The sequence below is a fragment of the Alligator sinensis genome, unplaced genomic scaffold (genome assembly GCF_000455745.1).
Source record: "Alligator sinensis unplaced genomic scaffold, ASM45574v1 scaffold839_1, whole genome shotgun sequence".
NCBI lineage: Eukaryota > Metazoa > Chordata > Crocodylia > Alligatoridae > Alligator > Alligator sinensis.
Window position 1 is genome coordinate 1,684,613 of NW_005841885.1, and position 19,245 is coordinate 1,703,857.

The following is a 19,245-nucleotide window of genomic DNA, read 5'->3' on the forward strand; positions in this document are numbered from 1 at the left end:
CAGGAATGCTTTGAGGCTCACGCAGGCAGCAGGTCAGAGCTAGCGATGCTGGAGTGGGGAACACACCTGCTTTCTGCATGTGCAGCTGGTTTAAGCCACTGCTTCCTGCTGCCAGCTCCCTTCTGTTCCCCCTGCAGTGCTCCTCCCAGAGCCTCCCCGGTCGTTTCCTGGAGAGCGAGAATCTCTTGGGGCCTGGGCTCAGAGGCCCAGGTGGCTTTTCTAGTCTGGGGTTATCCTCTGTGCCATGTTACTAGGGCTTACTGTGCTGATGGGCTTTGTTTGCCTGCAAGGGGTGTCCACAGTCCCTGGCCTAGCTTCATGGCCCTTCAGATTTGGCATCTGCCTTGTGGAGAAGAGGTTCACAGACCACTGGGACCCTTGTGCCCACCCTGGGTTAAAGCCTCTTCATGCAGGATGATGGGGATTGCTAGTCCCCTCCTCTGCCAAGCCTGGCTGTGGCACTGTCATGGTACTTGGCCCTGGGGTGTGACACCAGTATAAGATGCCCCAGGGAGCTTATACCCAGGGCATCAGTCAGGACTAGGCAAATGGCACGCCTGTCCCTTCCCTGGATTTCCAGGGGGAGTTGGTGGCCTTGGGGAAGGGTCTTTTGGCATTGAGGAGGATGAGAACAAGTGCAGGGTAGTGTTTTTTCCATGCCTGCCTTGTGCCTCCTCTGCCCAACGCTGATGTACAGTCCTAGCCAGCCCACCCTCCTTCTCTGGCCCTGGAGCTGGCTGGCGTTCAGCATCCTGGGATTTCAGGCCTCTGGAAGCAAGCAGGCCAGCAAGAAGGCCTTGGGCTGTCTCACTGGAGAGGCCGAGGGCAGGCAGGGGCCGGGAGCAATGGGAACGTCAGAGTTCACGTGTACAAACCGCAGAGCTGAAAAGTTCCCAGCTGAAGTCATGGGCTGTTGATGTGAGGGGGGAGCAGCTCCAGGGCTGCTCTGTGTCTGGGTCAACAAACCACAGTCCCTCCGCCTCTCTCCTTCCTGGGAGACCTCGGCCTTTGTGTCTCTGAGCCTGACTGTGTTGGATCTGTTCCCCTCTTGTGACTCCCCGTGTAGTGGGGCGGGCGCAGTGAGGCCTGGCCCAGCTCCTGGTTATGCACCCTTTCCCCTCTGCTCGGCTGTGGGAGCTCTGGGCAAATTGCCTGATGAATAGGATGGCGAATGCTAGGGGCAAAGCAGTGGGGACTTTGATTTCAGGACGGTGGGGGGCAGGAAGGCAGGGGCTCTGCTTGTCACGGGGTGCAGGGTGAGGGTGGGTTCCCTTGGGAGACTCTGGAGACGGTGTCATGGGGGTAAGGGGGTTGGCTCTGCTGTTGGCTCTTCACCATAGTTTTGCCCCTGGGGTAATGCCAAGCTGCCGTTGTCATATGAGCCAGCTCCTTGTCTCTGGCTACCTGCTTTGGGGTGTTTATGGCCAGCGAGCGCAGAGAGGCTTTTTTTCCCCCTCACATTTAAATGGTGGTTGTAGAGCTGCTAGAGTGCCTGTATTGGATTTGTCAGGGATTTGCATCCTAGCGGGTGCCTGCCAGGGTTTGTGGGTGTCTTGTTGTTCTTCACCAGGCAGTGCTTTCTGGTGAAGACTCTATCGTGTTGCTTCGGTGCCTGAGCGCTGTGCAGTCTGGGGCAGCGTTTCCCCAAACGGCCTCGACAGCCCAGTCGTGCTTTTCATCTCTCACATCTCTGGCCCTGAAGCAGGAGATGAGGGGGGGATTTGTTGCATTGCTGAATTTCTGCTCCTTCCAGCTGCCCTCTCTGAGGCTGCTTTTCCTTGCTGGCCCCGCAGTGAGTCTGTTGTTGTTCACCTGTCTGCTCAAATCCTGCCTCGTTTGCTGATGAAGGGCCAGGGAACAGGATGGCACCAATCTGCAGTTGCCTGCCTTCGTGGGGAGCAGCCTGTGGAGACGCTAAGTCCCAACACATGATGCTCCCTGCCGAACTGGTGAGCACAGGGCTGAGGCTGCTCTAGTGCGATGAGCTGGAGATGGCGTGTTGGCCCCACTCCCAGGTCCCAGACCAGCCTGGCACTTTGCATTGCTCCTTTGCTAATAAGCAATCAAGGGAGAAGCCAGGGGCTGCCCCCTCCATTCAGGAGGCTGCTAAGAGAGAGGTCCTATTTGTGGGGTCCCTAAAGACCATTATCTGTCTGTTGGGCACAGATCTGCATGGTTTACATCCTCCATGTAACCAGAGGCCAAGAAGGGGCAGAGTTTGTATGCTTATCATCCTTCCTCTCTCCAGATGCTGATGTAGCTGAGGATGCTTGAACAAACGGTTTGTACCCACAGCGTTGTTCCTTTCTGTTCCTTGCATGGACCAAATGCTGCTGGCACAACCAGGCGAGACTGTCCTTGTCCCTCCTGTGCTGTTTTTTCTCGGCCTCAATCGACAGCCCTGTGCAATACACGCACAAAAAAGAAGAACCACCCCCCATTTTTTCCATTTCACAGGCTGGCTCCGACGTGGGCTTCTGCAGGCAGCAGGGAGGTTTTTAATTTTCAAAATATATGGCAGCGGGGTGGCTATAAATGCTTTCACCTTGGATGATATGTTGTGCTACTTTACATGCCGAATTGCAAGGGCAGGGAAATCAGATCCTTGATAAATGCTGTTTGTATTTGGTTTATGGTGGCAATAGTACTTTGCACTGATCTGCTCCTTTTTTTCATCAGAGGAGCTCCAGTCACTCTGCAAATGTTAATTAAGCCTCTCCAGAGTCCCTGGGAGATGTAAGTAGTCTTATAGAGGGGAGGGGAAACTGAGGCACAAGGAATTTTAAAGGACTCGCTCAAGATCAGTCAGTAGCAAAGCTGGGAGAAGAACTGGGAGTTGTGCCTACTGGTCTGTGCTCTGATCACTGAGCAGCCTCCCTCTGACACTGCAGGTAGAAAGTGGAGGAGGTGTGTTGCAGACAGCAGAGGTACTATGGATTGATGTTGGCATTGCGGAGATCAGAATAGGTCTCATTTAAAGCTCTCTGACGTGCCGATTTGGGCCTGGGCCCTGGTGCACATTTGAGATATGGAATTGGCGACAAGGATTCCACTTATTCGCTAGCTGGGGAACAATGGAGAAATCCCTGCAAATTTGTTTTTAATTAATGTGTGTATTGGGGGGAAGTGGAGGGAAGAAATAAGCTTAGTCAGTTGTATATGGTTATGTGTAGACTATAATGTTTTGCCTCTGGTAGAACTGCCAACCTTGCCTTATTGCTGCAAGCCTTTTCTGCTCTCCCCACGAAGGCAAACCTCAGAAATATACCTTGTGTGTTCCCAAATCCACCCCACTCCCCTCTGCCCTTTGGGGCTCTTTTTCCTTTGCATCGTTTTCCTATCTTGTTGCTGATTATTAAAGGATAGTGCATGAGACTTGCACGTGTGAGTGAACGTGAATAAAGAGCTGACTCCTCATTTGCTCCATTTCCATCTCCCCAAATGCAGCAAGTGACTCGTAGCGGTGAAAGATAAAGACCCATTAGATCTGATTTCGCTGGTCTTTTTGGGGCCCAATTCAGGATAATTCCTTATTCCTTGGCTCTCTGGCCCAGCTGAAGTGCCCATCCTCCCAGTGACTGGAAATCGGGGGGTTTGTTCTCTTGCTGACTCCAGATTGGTTTCCTTCCATGTGCATGGAACGATGGCTTTTCCAAGTGCCCGCTCTGTAGGTTTGTGGGGCACACCAGTGTAGACCTGGGATCCGTCTGCCTAGTTTGTCTTCACCCGTAGTAAAGCTGCTGCAGCGAGAACGCGGGTAACGAACCGTTCCATAGCGAGGCACAAGCCAGCATAGATGTGGGCCTGTCCTCCTGGCACAGTGCTGGCTTTGCAGGGCCAGGAGCAGGGGAATTCCTGTGGCTGTGGGCACACCCATAGGACAGCTCTGTTTGCCGCTGGGTGGGCAATCACCTTCCTCGTGATAACTGTGAACGGTGGGACTGCAATCGTGGCGTGTTTGGCACCAGGGATGGAGTTTGCTGACTCAGCTATTCTGTGCGCTCCTGAAGCAGTACAGCATCGCCTCGCTGGATCAGGGAGTTTGGCATCCAGCCTAAATTCCTTCCTCTCCCCCTTCCCCCTTTCTCTTCTTGTATTCTGTCCCATCTCTCCTGGTTCTGCCCCCTCGTGTTTCCCTAAATGATGCCGAAGGCAGCAGATCTGAAGTCGCAAAGGCAGGATTATGCCTTCTCTGCAGGACCCCATAGGAGGAGGAGCCCCGCAGGCTGGGGAAGGCGCAAGCGGTTCCATATCTTTATTAGAAAGCAAGTGGGCCGCAGGCATTTGCAGGGAAACTCAATGGCTTTTTTGATGAAAGGGGCTTTTGAAGTCTGTGTGCGAGTGTTGGCCGCGGCGACGCAGGCAGAAGTTCCAGCCTGATCTAGTTCACAGAGCAGCTGTGACCAGTGTCTAAAACAATTGAGGCCTCTTGGCCACTTTAAAGGTGAAACAGTTAGCAAATTTCCTTTCCCAGCCCCGGGATGAAAGGACTTGGATTGCACTTGGTGGGCTGCGGCCGCCGTGTCAGCTTGGCCTCGGATGGCGGGTTTCCTGTCCCTGTGTATGACACACGCGTGTATGTGCATGCACAACGTGGGCATAGCCCACCCCTTCGTCAGTCCTTCTGTGTGTTTTGTAGTGCCATGGCTCTCCCCTTCTGCCCTCCTCCTTTTGCATTGCTGCTGTTTGAGTCATCTCTGCTCAGGGTGGTTCTCTGTCGCAGGAAGTTCTGCACTGTTTGGTTTTCTGGCCCAGCAAAATAATGGAATGTATTTTTAGGCCTGTTTGCATTGCTCTCTGAGTTGGCATTAACATGCGGCCCGGGCTGGGATGTATTATTTTAATGCAGTCTATGTCAGGGCTGGGCTTGGCTCCAAGGCATCTGCCTGGAGGTTTCCAAAGTCCTGTAGCCACGGTGGCCATGTTTGTGGAACAGGATTAACATCCCGGAGGCAAACTAATTGCTGGGTGTCCAGTGGGAACGGAGTTGCTAGTCAGAATTCGCAGGGTAGGTCCCTGGGAGGAGCAAGAGCTGCCCAGGGCAGCTGGCACTGATAATTATTGCGGTGTCAGCGTGTAGTACGAAAAGTGGGAGGCTAGCACGCTTACTGAGGCATAGGGCTCAGAGCTCCTGGCTTCTCGTCCAAACGTTGTCATAGGATTTCTCTGGGGGAGACACGTGGGGACAGATCCTGTTCTCTTGAGGCAGCTAGGTGCCATTTAATACAATAGGTGTACGGGGCCTTGCTGTTTTGTGTGACTTAATCTTCAGGATAAGATGAAGGTGCGTTACCGAAGTAGACGTACTTAGGGCTTTTCAAGGACTCGTGCGGTGGAGTAGGTTTGCATTTGGACATCTAATCAATGTGATGGAACAAATTTAGTCCTACAAGGCCCAGGTAATGCAGGCGTTCAAAAAAAGGCTGGCCTCTATGCTTCTGTGCAGCAGTGGTAGGACTGAGGGCATAGTTGGCATGAGAAGAGCTAAGCAGAGACAAGGTCAAGGAATCTCGGGCTGTTTTGCGGGAGGGTCCAAGGCAATGCATAAATCTTTGCCTTTCTCAGACTAGGCTATAGGCAGCCTGGGCAAAACAAACGTGAAAGAAATGCCTCTTCTTGACCTGTTCTAGCAGGTGTCTGCGTGGTGGGAGCACAGTTGCATCGGTCAGCTGTCTGCACACCAATGCAGAGCCTTCTGCTTCAATTTACACCCGGCCTGATCCTCTGCTGAATTTGTCCCAAACTGCAGGAACCCAAATCGTTTGGTATTTTTATTTTATTTTTTAAAATAAAACTCCCTCTTTCTTTAATCCTTGTTGGTGGCTTCAGGCATGTATTATTGAGCGAAGTAAGATCTGGCTCCAGAGTTGCCTAATAGCAGAGCTGGCATTCTCCAAGAGATACTGCTACCTAAGAGCAAGCTGTGGGGCTGCTGCACCATAGCACCCAAAAGCTCAGGTTGCCCAGAGACGTGCTACAGAGCTCTGTCCTGCCCAGTGCTCAGCTCGCAGGTACACTGTCCAGCTCCCTTCTCTTGCTTATCTCTACTCCCCCTTGAAGTGACTCCAGGAATGTGCTCTTTTCCCTTCAGCATTCGCTAGGACTGATCTTCATGTCTGCAGTGCTGTGATCCTTCAAATATCAACGGCGGCTAACCAAAGAAAACAGCTTGTATCTCTGCTCTCTCTAGTTGCTGTGTCCTTCCAGCCATGTTTGTACATAGGCGCTTACATGGTGTGCCCGTCTTGTGCTTCCTGCTATGTGTTACGGTCTTCTTTCCTTTTTCCTCTGTCTGTGTTGGTCTCTGGTTGGCCTAAGTGGTAATCTCCTTGAGGCAGAGACTGTTTGCATACAGCCACGACCATGCAGATATCGTGGTCCTGTTTACTGCTGCCTGGGCTTGGATGGAGGGCCCTGTTGAGCTTGCTGGGTGAAAGGGCCCAGGAGACAACTCGGACCCTGCTGTGGCATGGAGCCTGGCAGCTCCTGGGAAGTTCTGTGGGTCCCTGGCTTGGTGACTCAGTCTTATTAGCAGTGCAAGGCATGTTACTTAGCCCTGGCACTAGGATTGCAAGCTTTCCCCTGTGCCCTGCAGGCTGCACCCTGCTGCTCCCTGCGACAGGGTCGTGGTTCAGGCAGTTCCAGCCAGTTGGAGGGAAAGCAGGACCTGCACAGCTGGGGTGGCTTTGCGGTGCACTGGGCTGGCAGTCCAGAGGCAGTGGTTCTATTCCTTGCTGTGTCATTGGGGCACTTCCCCTCTGTGCCTCAGTTTCCCCACCTGCGCTATCCGGATGGTGATGTTCCTTACCTGCCTGGGTGGTGGGAGAGTAAATTCATTAGCATCTGGAAAAGGCTGTGTTGCTTTGATGCCCAGCACTGCAGAAGCAACAGGGTATGAAATAATTAGTTGCTGGCTTGCTACACTGCTGGGGGCATGGGTGTGTTGGGTCCCCACCTAGCTCAGCAAAGAGGCACTGGGCTGAGTCTGCCCTGGTGAGAGACAGGCTGGGCCCTAGGGAGCTGGGATCCTCCCTCTGAGGAGCTCTTTCCAGGAGGAAGGTGTGATGCTTCCCCATGGCCTGGCTTTGATCTGCCTCTGTTTGCTGAGGCATGGGCTCAGACCCCAGTAGGACAAAGGGCTGATGAATCAAATCCCGTGCTGGGTGGCGTCCTTCAGAGACGAGGGCTGAAGACCCAGGGTGCTGGATATTGATGCTGGCTGGCTCCTTCCTCCTCAGCGTTGGCATTCCCGTGTCCTCCCCACCTTTGCTGTGCTCCACACCAGAAGTGGTTTTGTTTCTGGCTCGTTTGGGAGGATGCATGCTTCAGACACGTGAGGCGATTCTGGCTAGGACTGCTCCCAGGGCTGCCGGCTCTTGGATTCGGTTGTCTCAGCACCCAGGGAGCTTTGCAGCTTAACACCTGAATCGCTTTCCCCTTGCTGCTTGTCCAGCTGTGTGTGCTGTGTATACACAGTCGCTCAACCCTACCTCTGGGCAGGCTCCTGGGGCCCCGGAGGGTGGGGAAGGGCTCTGAAATGCTGTTGGGGAAACACATAACTGGGGCAGCCTCAGCCTGGCACCTGCTCAGTGGGTTAGAGGTGCACTTACCATGGGGAACCTGAGTCTGAGCCTGTCTTAGATGACCCTGCAGGCAGGAGGGGAGCTGAGGGGGTGGCCACGTGCACCTGTTGTGAGGGCAATCCTGAAACAGCTTTTGTTTGTTCCACTGTCACTTGTGCTTGTACTCCAGGGGTCAGCAACCCCTGGCGCGTGTGCCAAGCATGACACGCTAGGCCATTTTGCTCGGCACGCCACCGCCAGCTCGGGCTCTAAGCAGCTGCTGCCAGCCATGGAGTCCAGGCTGCTCCCAGCAGGCGGCTGGGTGGCTGCAAGCCCTGCTGCAAGCAGACCAGGCTCCTTGGGCCAGCTGCAGCCGGGAGGCTGCAAACATGCTCCGGACTTTGGCACCTTCCAAAGTAGACATTGTGGGTTTTTTTGGTCTGCTGTCCAAAAAACGTTGCCTACCTCTGTTGTGCTCTGAGGATGGCAGGGCGAGTGGGAGATGGAGGGATGCAGGAGGAGCACCTGAAGGGGCATTGGCAAGGACAGAACGTGCCCACGCTGCCGAAGCCGAGGCGCGCTCTGCTCCCTGCCCTCCTGCGTGGAGCCCTGTGAGCCCAGTGCTGGCCTTGCCAATGCTGCACTGTAGTTGAGTGGCCCTACTGGAGGAGGAAGCTTCCCTTGGTGCTGGCAACTTAATATTGGGGAATGCCCATGCCTGTTACCAAGCCTCTAGCTTCCATGCTTGTGGGCAGGAAACCAGGCTTGCTGATGCTGTTCCAGGCTCCTGGCCCTCTCTGCAGTGAGGTGTGGCCCTATGGCAGGGCAGGGGCAGTTCAGGAGCTCCACGTTGGGCACCCGTGCTTGGCTCACGTTCGTGTACTGGGATCTCCTGGAGGACTGAGCTTTGACCAGCTAAGGCTGCTTTGCTGCTGAGTGAGGGCTTCTATGTGGGGTTGTAATAAGCTTTAACTCAGAGCTTCCAACCTTTCCCAGCCTGGGGGCAACCATGCTGGGGAAGGTAATGTCCAGTCAGCAACATCCTCCATCATTCTCCCAGGGCAGTCTTCTTTTTTTACTCATTTTTCTGCATCCACAAGGAATTTTGGAGGGTTTTGAGGGCAGTAGCTTATATGCGGGGATCCTGGTTTTCTCTGATTTAAAAAAAAAATAAATAAAAAATCCCAAATTTTCAGGTTTAAATAAAGTATCTCAAAATCCACATTTTCCTATTATTAAAATGAAACACCAGTAATACATAGATAAATAACATTACATTACGTTACATTTAGTGGTGTTTCATTTTGGTCACGTGAAAATGTAGTTTTTGGGTTACTTTTTTAAGCCCAAAATTAGGATTTTTTTTTAATTAGAGAAAACCAGGATCCCTGCTTATATGAGTCCCATGGGTTAGGTCTGCTGTGCTGCCTGCTAGAGCAGGGGCTCTGGACCCAATGATCTCAGGAGGTCCCTTCCAGCTCTAAACTTCTGTGACTCTGCTAAGTAGTGGTTTCACACCTTTAATTTACTTATCCTTGCTTCCCTGAGTGCCTGCCTATAGACCAGTCACTGAGAACTGGCTGGGCTGGGGTCTTGGGGCCCAGTCAAGGAAAGGTGAGAAGCACTTCATGATAGTATCATGAAGCTGATTAGACTGAGCTTTTCCAGGGGGGTTGGCGCTCATCAGGAAAGGGGAAAGGACACCATCACTCCCAACACCTAAGCCGACATATGGGCATAGGGAGTTCTCTAGCCCTTTTTCCTATACTCAGCCCAGAATCTTGCTCTGCTCCATCAAGAGGCACCATGGGAATCCACTCAGTGGTTTGAGGACCTGGTTCATGCCTCAAGCAGCTCTCCTGGCTAGGAGATGAGAAAACAGTGAGAAGGATTGTGAGATGGCAGGTCTATGCCCTGGGTGAGCAGGTAACAATCCTTGTCTCCCTGTTTTCCACTGAGAAGGGCTCATCTGGAGGTGTCCTGGTGGCTGGCTGGGTTTTGTCTTGGAGTTCGCAGGGATGGCCATGCCAAGTTAGGCTGCTGGCCTGTTAGGTTCTGTCCACCTGCGTCCTCCACCTGTTGCTCTAAGGCAGGGGGAGATCCTTGCCAACATCCTGGCTGCCAGTCGGGCTGTGCTGGAGCGTGTGGGGTGAAAAAGATCCCTGGGATGTGATTCTGGCAAAGCCAAGATGCTGCCTGGGGCTGTATCTTCTCTCTGCCACCCCCTGCGGGAGATGCTGACTGCTGTTGTGGAGTTTAACAGGATTATTCCTGGTGAACCCAGCTGGAGACCTGAGGTAGGGTTGCGTCTTCATGTTGGAAATGCAAAACTCTTGCTTCAGAGATGCTACCTTTTATTAGAACAACTAAGACATTGCAAAAACCCCTATCTTTTTCTGCAAGCTTTTGGGCTCACACACCCTTTATTAGGCTTGGGGAAAATTCAAGACGGTAAAAAGTCCCCTTTTGGAACACCTCATCTGAGGAGGCAAATGGGAAGCAAACCGTTTAGCTGATGCTTCCCCTGTGTAGATGGTATCTTCATGTGCCATCTCACCAAGGGGTGTTTGGTTCTGGTCTATCAAGGGGAAGAGACACCAGGTTGAGAATGTGACAGTAGATTTGGAAACCCCCAGTGCCTGTCAGACAGTGTTTGGGGCTGCTCGGAGCCAATCCTGAATCTTGCTGGGAATGCACTAGAGTTGTAGCTCTCCTTATGCCCCCATCCCTTTGTTTGTATTGAGCTGGAGCTTTGAGACTCCAGGGTGTCCCTATAGCTTTAGGGGAGGAGGTGGAGACAGAGATGGGATGGGCCTGAGACCTTTCTCATGGCAGCTGTAAATCACTGGAATCTTCTCCCCACCCTTTCTCCACTGAGATGAAAAGGGGAGAGAGGCCCATTGTCCTGGCTGGTATGGTGGGGGAGGTGGGGAGGGCAAGCAGGGCTGACCTCTGAAGAATGGCCTGCAGGGTCTTTGCTGCTTGGGTTTGCTGCTGGAGTGGGGATGCAACATAGCTGTCAGCTCCAGGGTGTGGTTGCAGGGGTTGGTGGGGTTTCCAACCGGTCCATGGCTGCATGCAGCTCCAGGCTTGCATGGCCCTGGGATGCCTCACTGAGGTAGTCATGGAGGTGCAGTTCAGACCCACCTGGAATAGCAAGTTGCAGTCCCCACCCCTTGCTTGCCTGGGCTCCATGCACAGCCTGTACAGACATTATCTGCTGCTGCCTAGGCAGGGAAAGGGATGTGGGAAGTACTTTAACCCGTCACTTACCCCATCTAGCCCACTTCCAAGGCTCTAATGCAACTGGGAGATAGGGCTGAAATACTTGTATGTGCTTTGTAGACTGAGAGAGAGACTATTCCTCCACCCCAACGCATGGAAGCATATACCTAATGTTTCCAAGAGCCATGAGACCACCTACGATACTTCAGATGAAATATAACCTGTCCCAGTCCTGAATGTCCCCTGAGGTTGTGGGGTCTGGGGTAGTTGGTGAAGGCATATTTAGTTCCAGCCTGAGGCCCAGGCTCCCCCTGTGAGAGGCTGGTATTTGTGATTCATCTGTATCTGTAATATTCCCCTGTAAGCAGTGTGATCTTGTGAGACTCACTGCCAAGATGCTGGGGCTTTAGGGTGCTAATTTCAGAGGGGAATTTTGAGCACAGAGTTAAAGATCTGCTTCAGTTTGGGTCAGGAAGCATCTGTGTGCTGGAGACTTTCCACCCTGCTGTGGTAAAAGCGTCCGTCTTGCGCATCATGAAAGGGATCTGCTATAGACACCACCCTTTGGATCTATGCTTCCTGGAGTCAGTGGGATTTACTCGTCCACCTCTCTCGGGGAGTGATAGACAACTCCCATTATCTCTGGATACCAGTCAGGCTTCTGGGGGTGTCAGAGAGAGGATGGAAAATGAGCTGTGCATCTCAAAGAAGTAACGTCCCTGGGGGTGATGGAGCTGGTGGATGGGTGCTGGGGGAGAGCTTTCTCCCTTGGTGCTGGGGCCTGTGGACTGCTCTCTGTCCCTCAGTGCTGGGGAAGAGTGGGCAGGTGGGTACCCGTGCACTGGTCTTCAGCTGCATTCTCATGGCGTTGCTGACTGCTTGTTTTGGAGGAGCTCTTCTTTTCTTTGCTTTGAGGGCAGAGGGTGGTGACTTTGCTGAGCCCCGGCTGCTACAGAATCTGCTAGGTCTGCACCTGGGCTCCAGGCAGCTGCCTGTGAGACATGTTCCTTGCCCAGCTGGCTGGAAACCAGAGTGTGCAGACTTGCTCAGCAGTAACCAGGACTCGCTCAACAGGCTGCCTCCCCTGGGCTTCCTTTGTGAGGTTTTCAAGGGTGTCAGTTATGGTAAGAGGCAGCTCATGTCAGAAGGTGCTTCATGTAACCAAAATTACCAACCCACTCACATTTGAAGCCTGGGTTGTGCCCTGGCCCTGCAGCGCCTGGGGTTACAGGTCTCCTTCTCCCCCCTCACTGTGTGACTATCCAGCTAGCTCCTGGGGAGCTGCATGGACTCCCTCCTGAGCAGAATCCCCTCTGGCCTGCAGATCACCTCTGTGCCTCCATGCTCCTCCCTGGATCCAGCCTAAGGCAGAGAGCTCTGTGCGGCTTTGTGCTTTGTCACGCAGGGTTTTGGGGCTGCTGGGACATCTGGGTGGGGCAGCTGGAGGTGCCTGGGGTATTGGATGGATGGGCCAACCCTGTTCTGGAGGGAGAGAATGCTTTTCACCCAGAGCTACTCTTCCAAAGTCCTTTGAGATGTAAAGGAATGTTAACCTCTCCTGGGCAGTGGGTTGGCATTTTTCTCCCCAGTCTGTAGATGGGTAAACAGAGGTATGGAGATGGGACTCTCCTAAAGCCACGTACCAGGTCGGTGGCAGAGGCTGGAACAGATTCCTGGAGCACTGACTCCTGGTTCTCTTCCCCGGACCCCACTGTTCCCTTGCTAGCTCATTGGCAGCCTTTATTTCTCCCTTCATTCATGAATGGCTTTTTCTCCCCCTCTCTTTATAAAAGGAAAATCCCCTTGATGACCGACCATTCTGCACATTGAGATCCAATTAGGGAAACAGTGAAAAGCTGGAAAAGCTTTGAAGGCTCCCTCCTGCAGCAGGAGGGAGAAGTGCCCCCTGGGGAGCTCAGCTTGTGACCTTTCCCAACCTCTCCTCTCTGCTGTTGGGTGTCAGGGTGGTGGGTGTGAAGTGCTCAGCCCATGGAGAAGGGCTGGTAGCCTATGTCCTGGCAAAGAAGGGATGGATTGCTGTCATGGGATATATCCCTGCAGCAAGGGCAGGGGTAGGTAGGCTCACCCCAGGTCTCCCTTCCTGGTGGTGTGGTTGACCTAACCTGAAGAGCATGGGCCATATATGCCCCATGGAGACTCTCATGTTTGAGCCATGCTAGTGAGTTATGAGTCTGCTGCCTTTCATGTGCATTTCAAAGCTTTTTATACTAGGGGCTCAATCCAAGGAGCTGAAGAATACCGGTACTGGGTGATGTTCTCGTCTCTCTGCCTGTGGGTATGCCCCATGGTTTCACACCTTGGAGTCTCAGGAGGCTTCTCTATGCCAGCAAGAGTTGAATGTTACTAAGGCTAAGTCCAGTCTCAGCGTGGTTGGAGATATGATAGTTGTGACATGGGACTGGAGGAGTCGGGAGGGTGAAGCCAAGCAGATGGAAATCCTTTGGTGTGTGGGGTCAAGGATGGGGGCAGATCCTAACAGAGCCTGGGCAGGTCGGGGGGTGATACAGTTGCTGAGTTCAATGCTGCCGATCAGCCCACACCAGAACATATGTTCCTTCTGGTACTAGGGCTTGGAGGAAGGTGGCTGGGCATGAAATTCTATTCCATTGCTTGGCAGCTGTGTCCCCAGGATGGTGTGAGAAAGCAAGGGAGAGAGGGGTGGTGGGTGGTGTGGGGTAGGGTGAGCCGTGAAGGGGAGGAGTTTCTCATTATGGCTTGAGCTGCAGGAAGGCTTGTCTAACCGTCTTGCCCTTGTCTTTCCTTCCAGGGTTGACCAGGCTGCCAGCGTCCACAATGCCCTGAATACAGAGCCTGGTGGAAGCCGACGAGACTGGCCTGCTAGCCCTCCTGTCCCTTTCCCTCTTCCCTCCCACTTTAGTTGGCTTATATTTATTTTGTGGCTGGGGCGTGTGCACGGCCTTGGCCGGATGTGACACTGCTGTGATGTGGCTCCTTCGCCTCAAGCACCACCTGTCCGTTAACATCTGGACCCTGCTGCTCTTGGGGAGTGCCTGGCTACCGCTGGCGGAAGGCGCCCCCAAGTCCCCCTTTAGGACTTTTTCCGTCACAGACTGGAGCTTGACGCACTTGGTGGTTCACAACAAAACTGGGGAGGTCTATGTGGGTGCTGTCAACCGGATTTACAAGCTCTCCAACAACTTGACACAGCTGCGCATCCATGTGACGGGGCCGGTGGATGACAACGAGAAGTGCTACCCCCCACCCAGCGTCCAGTCCTGCCCTCATGGGCTGGTCACCACTAACAACGTCAACAAGCTGCTATTGGTGGACTACTCAGAGAACCGTCTGATCGCCTGTGGCAGTGCCTCCCAGGGCATCTGCCAATTCCTGCGCCTGGACGACCTCTTTAAGCTGGGTGAGCCCCATCACCGGAAGGAGCACTACCTCTCCAGCGTCAATGAGTCAGGCACCATGTCTGGCGTCATCATCGAGGTGTCCAATGGGCAGAACAAGCTCTTCATTGGGACTCCTATTGATGGAAAGTCGGAGTACTTCCCCACACTCTCCAGCCGCAAACTGATGGCCAACGAGGAGAATGCAGAGATGTTTGGCTTTGTCTACCAGGACGAGTTTGTCTCCTCCCAGCTGAAGATCCCCTCGGACACCCTCTCCAAGTTCCCCACCTTTGACATCTACTACATCTACAGCTTCAGCAGCGAGCAGTTTGTCTACTACCTGACCTTGCAGTTGGACACCCAGCTCACTTCGCCTGACTCCACGGGGGAGCAGTTCTTCACCTCCAAGATTGTCCGTCTCTGCGTGGATGACCCCAAGTTCTACTCGTACGTGGAATTCCCCATTGGCTGTGTGCGAGATGGCATTGAGTACCGCCTGATTCAGGACGCTTACTTGACCAAGCCCGGCAAGGCTCTCGCCAAGCAGCTGGGGATCATGGAGCGAGAGGATATTCTTTTCACCATCTTCTCCCAGGGCCAGAAAAACAGGGTCAAACCCCCCAAGGAGTCGGTCCTCTGCCTTTTTACCCTGAAGAAGATCAAGGACAAGATCAAGGAGCGCATCCAGTCTTGCTACCGAGGGGAGGGAAAACTCTCGTTGCCTTGGCTCTTGAACAAGGAATTGGGCTGCATTAACTCGGTAAGTGCCTGCAGAGGCAGGCTGCCCTGGTATCCAAAGCCCCCCTCCAGTCTCCTGGCCTGGCTGCTGTTTTCTTACATTAAACTGCTCTCTTGCTGGGGGGGTGAGGACTGATGGTGGGAGTGAAGAATGGGGCAGGTCTCAAGCTGGCCTGCTGACAAGTGCTGGGGAGTTGCCTGGAGTCTGGTTTCAATGGAGATGTACACTGACCTAAACCAGATGTCAATGGAATGACTTAAATCCGACACATATCTTGTCCCTGCTCCCTACCCCTGCCTGGTACAATGCAGCAAATGCTGTTCCCAGTCTTAGCTCAGTGGGTGCCGTCTTGCTCCAGTTCTGTCTAGCTGAAAGCTGGGAGGAGGAGTTGGCTGTAAAAGGACTGGGAGTGCATGCATACAGGGCAAGAATAGTGTGTGGGCTGGCTGAAAGCATCCTTGAAGCATTCTGTCCCTTCTTGGTTTAGTACCAAGGGGAGGGCAGTTGCAAAGGGACCTATTTCTCCATTTGGTCCCCATTGTTTCCCAATGTCATCTGCTTGGATGTCTGTACTGGCATTCATAGTGACAGAGCATCCTCGCTCTCCGGTCCTGCTGGTTTGCTCCTTGTCTCCAGGCTTGTGGAGAAGCTGAACCCAAGGTGGAGGAGCAGGACAGTGGGAGGGGATGACCTGTGTGTTGGGGTCATTAGCTTCATGGATGAGCATTCTCCACAACAGGGAGGCAGGGGGAGGGAATGTGTCCCTGCAACGCTTCCTTTCTTTGCCTTGCCAGAGTTGGTTCCCTCCTGGGGGGGATGTGGAGGGAACAGCTAATCCCTTTGCAGATCAGGGTAATAACATGCTTCAGAGAACGAGCCCTGGTAAGTGTGGATTAAAGAGCACAGATTACCCTCCTGTGGAGCAAGCAGCTCCTCTCCTGCTGGTTGATGCCATGCTCAGATTGGAGGTTCTGTGGCTCAGCACAGAGAGCTCCCCATGGGTGGCAGCTATGCATCTTGGGAGGATGCCTTGGCTTGCAGAGGTCAGTGAGACCCCCCCCTCCCACCCCCCAGACTCCAAATTGCCATGTACAGCTGAGAACGCAAGGTTGGGGAAGCATGCAGCAGTGAGGGAGGGAAGGAGAGGGCACAGCCCAGGGGTTGCAGGTGGCCAACTGCCTGGGACCTTGAGGCTCTGTGTGTGCTTTCTGGCCCTTATTCATTTGAAGTGCATTAGTTGCATGTCGTATAGCCCGACTCAGCCAGAAGCAGGCACAAGGGTCTCATCCCTTAGTCACAGAATTTATAACTAATGATTGCTACCTTCAGCACCTCCATGCTAGGCACCGTATGGAGCCAGGGTTTGAGCTCTCTCCGCTGTGGAACCTCATGATACCTGTGAGCTGCTGCAGCCTGCATCTAAGGAGCAGACCCTGGGCTCTCTCTGCAAGGTAGCCCAGCCCTCGAGGCTTGGGAGGGGAGAAATGCTCTTCCTCTTATTTTTAACACCCTCTGCTCTTGCTGGAGAATGTGTAGCCTGTTCAGGCTGTGTCAAGCCACTCCCCATCCCTCCCTTCCTCCTTGTCTCTTCCCCCACGTTGTACAGGCTCAGCCATGAAGGAAGTCTTCCTGTGCGGTCTGCTCCTTTGCCCCCTAGTAACCCATTCCCTGCACTGCCAGAGCCCTGGGAAATCTGTCTCCCTGCATCCCCTTCTTCTGGCACCTTCATTCCAGGAATACCCAGCGGTGGCAGGCTATCTCCTTTGTCTGGAGCCCTCGATGACACTAGTCCTTGCCCAGACAGGCCCCAGCTGAGAATCTGCTAAAACCCTGTTTGGAATTTGCCCTGGGGTTGGAGTTCCAGGCAACATCCAGATCCGGCGGATGTCCTCATGTCACTGTGCTGCGGTGGCACAGAGAAGGAAGGGCTGCTCTCCTTGAACTCTGGTTCCCCTGCAAGCTAGGTTGCCAGGCCATTGGCAGGCCCCAGACATGTTTTTAAAGCATGCAGCCCCATTCGGGATATGTGGGGGTGGAATAGCAGGGCCTGGGGCATCTGGGTGTTCAGGCTTTTACTCACGCTCTCCCTGGATGTAGGCGTGTGGGAGACGCAGCTAAGATGCCTGACTTGGAGAGCAATTAGTAGCAAACCAGTGGCCCGAGGCAGTGGGAACAGGCTGGGCCCAATCTGTCATCCTGGGGCTGTTGTTTCCCAATCAAGGGAGTCTCCTGCCTCTCCTGAGGGAAGCGTTTCCTGTGGGCTGTTGCTTCTGTCGGTGCGGTAGCTGGTTTATTGCCCTGTTTCTTTGCATGATGTCTGCTGCCGGGGGGGAGGGGGGCCATGCCTGCTTGCTTTATGAACTATTCCTGGGTTCTTTTCCAGACGATATTATAAAATATAAATGGTCACAAGGAGGCTATTTCAGCTCCTCGGGATGACGGGAGCGCAATCTATCCTGGCCTTGCTAGGCTGGCATGGAACGGGAGGACGGCTCTGCTCGTGCCAGTTCCCAGCGGGTGTAAAGCAGCCTGGCTCCATTGACATCAGTGGGTTTATGCCAGGTTACACCGCCTGAGGAGCTGGTATGAGACCTAATGCAGCCCAGCCTGAAGCAGGTGCTGCTGCTGTTGACATCAGTGGGCCCCATGCTTTTTTATCAGGGCTGAAATTAGTCCTGTGCCCATGGCAAGGTTGGTGTGGCGGTTACATGCCTTAGCCTCCATCTGCAGAGGACTGAGCTCCTCAATCTTGCTAGGTGAGCTAACCATTTTGCTCCCTGGTTAGTCCTAGGCAGGGATTCAGTCTGGTAACATGCATTGGTGTGGTTTTCTTTCTCGAGGAAAGCCAGGACTGGTATCAGCAGGGGGATCAGGATGCTGGCAGAGAGGTGGGGAAGTTCAGTTCTGGACTAGTGAGGGGCTCACAGAGCTGGGCTCAGGGATCCCAGTCCTGAAGTAGTTGGGCATCCTATAGAGCTGGGTGCAGAGATCTTGCCCTGCTGTTTGCTCCTCTGGACAGCACAGCTTGTCTGTCTCTCTCATGAGCTTCCTCAGAGCCACCAGGTGCATCTCTCCAGTGCGAGCTTCTTTAGGGTCTGATGTTCAAAGCCAACCATGGGCAGAAAGCCATAAGTCTCCCCACTCAGGGGCTTTGCTATGAGATACTAACTGCTACTGTGGCAGGGGCCAGTGGTTCATAAGGAGACTCTTTCTCTCCTGGCCTCCGAAAGCCCTGCTAATGCCCACCTTGGTCAAGCCTTTGGGCACTGGGAGGTGCAGCAGGAGCGATGGTTGGCAGAGGGTCTCCTGGATTTAGTGCCCAGAGGGAGTCTTCAGAGGGAGAGTTTATTTCCTTTCCCTGTGGTTTCTTGGGTGCCCTCTCGGAGGCTGTGGTTACTGCGATGACACGGGGTCACCCTCTGGGAGCCGGTGGCTTCACTGCAGCCCCGGGAGCAGGCGTGTCGGCAATCCGCGGCAGCCTCTCTCCTGTCCTCTGCCGGGCTCCGAGGGAGACAGCTAACAGCTGCCTGACAAAGTAAAGGGTTTGCTGTCAAGAGCGCTGGGCTCACAAATCTGATTTTGGCTTCAAACTAATTCAATTTTGGTGGAAAATGATGAAATCGTTACACTGCTGCCTGCTGGGTCACACGGCTGCTGACTCAGGGAGCGGAGCTGCTCGCCTCCTCGTTCAGCACGTGCTCCTGCTCGCCAGGCTCTCCCTCGCTGCCCCCCCTTGCTGTGGCGGGACGCGCCTGGGGCTCTTTGCAGGCCGTCCCAGCAGCAGGCCCATCTACCTGCCCTTGGGTTTGATCCTGAGTAAGAAAAGGCCTCTCAGGAAGGGGACGTCACCTTGTGAGGGGATCGTGCTATGGGGGCACAGGGATTGATGTTTTCCCCCTGGATAGGCCCTGGAGGAAGGCTTGAAATACCCGCAGTGTATGGCTGAGACGGACTGGCTGCATGAGCATCTAGGCAGGCAGCGGGCTCAGTGCCTAGGTTTCAGTGTTGTTCCTCTGAATCCAGCTTAACTAGTCCCCTGATCTCTGCTGGGGGGGGTGTTTTGGGTTGCCCCTTGGTGAGTTTTGATGCAGTCATACATCCAGTGCTGGGCCCAAGGTGAGACAGAGAGTGTGTGTGAATGACACTCGGGCAAGGGCTGTCCCTGCTCTGCAAATCAGTGCCTTGCTAACGCATCCTAAAGTGCATCGCTGACATCCTAAGAAGATGGTCATTAGTGGATCCCTTGTGTCTGTCCCATCCCTCCCTCCCTGTCTGCCTCTCCCTCCTGTTTGCTTGTGTGCACATTTACAACCTGCTTCAGCCCTTGTGGGGAGAGGGAAAG

General features: G+C 53.8%; 1 protein-coding gene across 1 annotated transcript in view; it reads left to right on the plus strand.

The window, feature by feature from the left end:
• Nucleotides 1-19,245, plus strand: part of PLXNA1 (plexin A1) — a 232,602-nt gene that overhangs the window by 10,005 nt on the left and 203,352 nt on the right. The window contains 1 exon segment of the mRNA XM_006017778.3: nucleotides 13,576-14,924. Within this exon segment, the coding sequence (XP_006017840.1) occupies nucleotides 13,752-14,924 (1,173 nt within the window). The 5' untranslated portion in view covers nucleotides 13,576-13,751.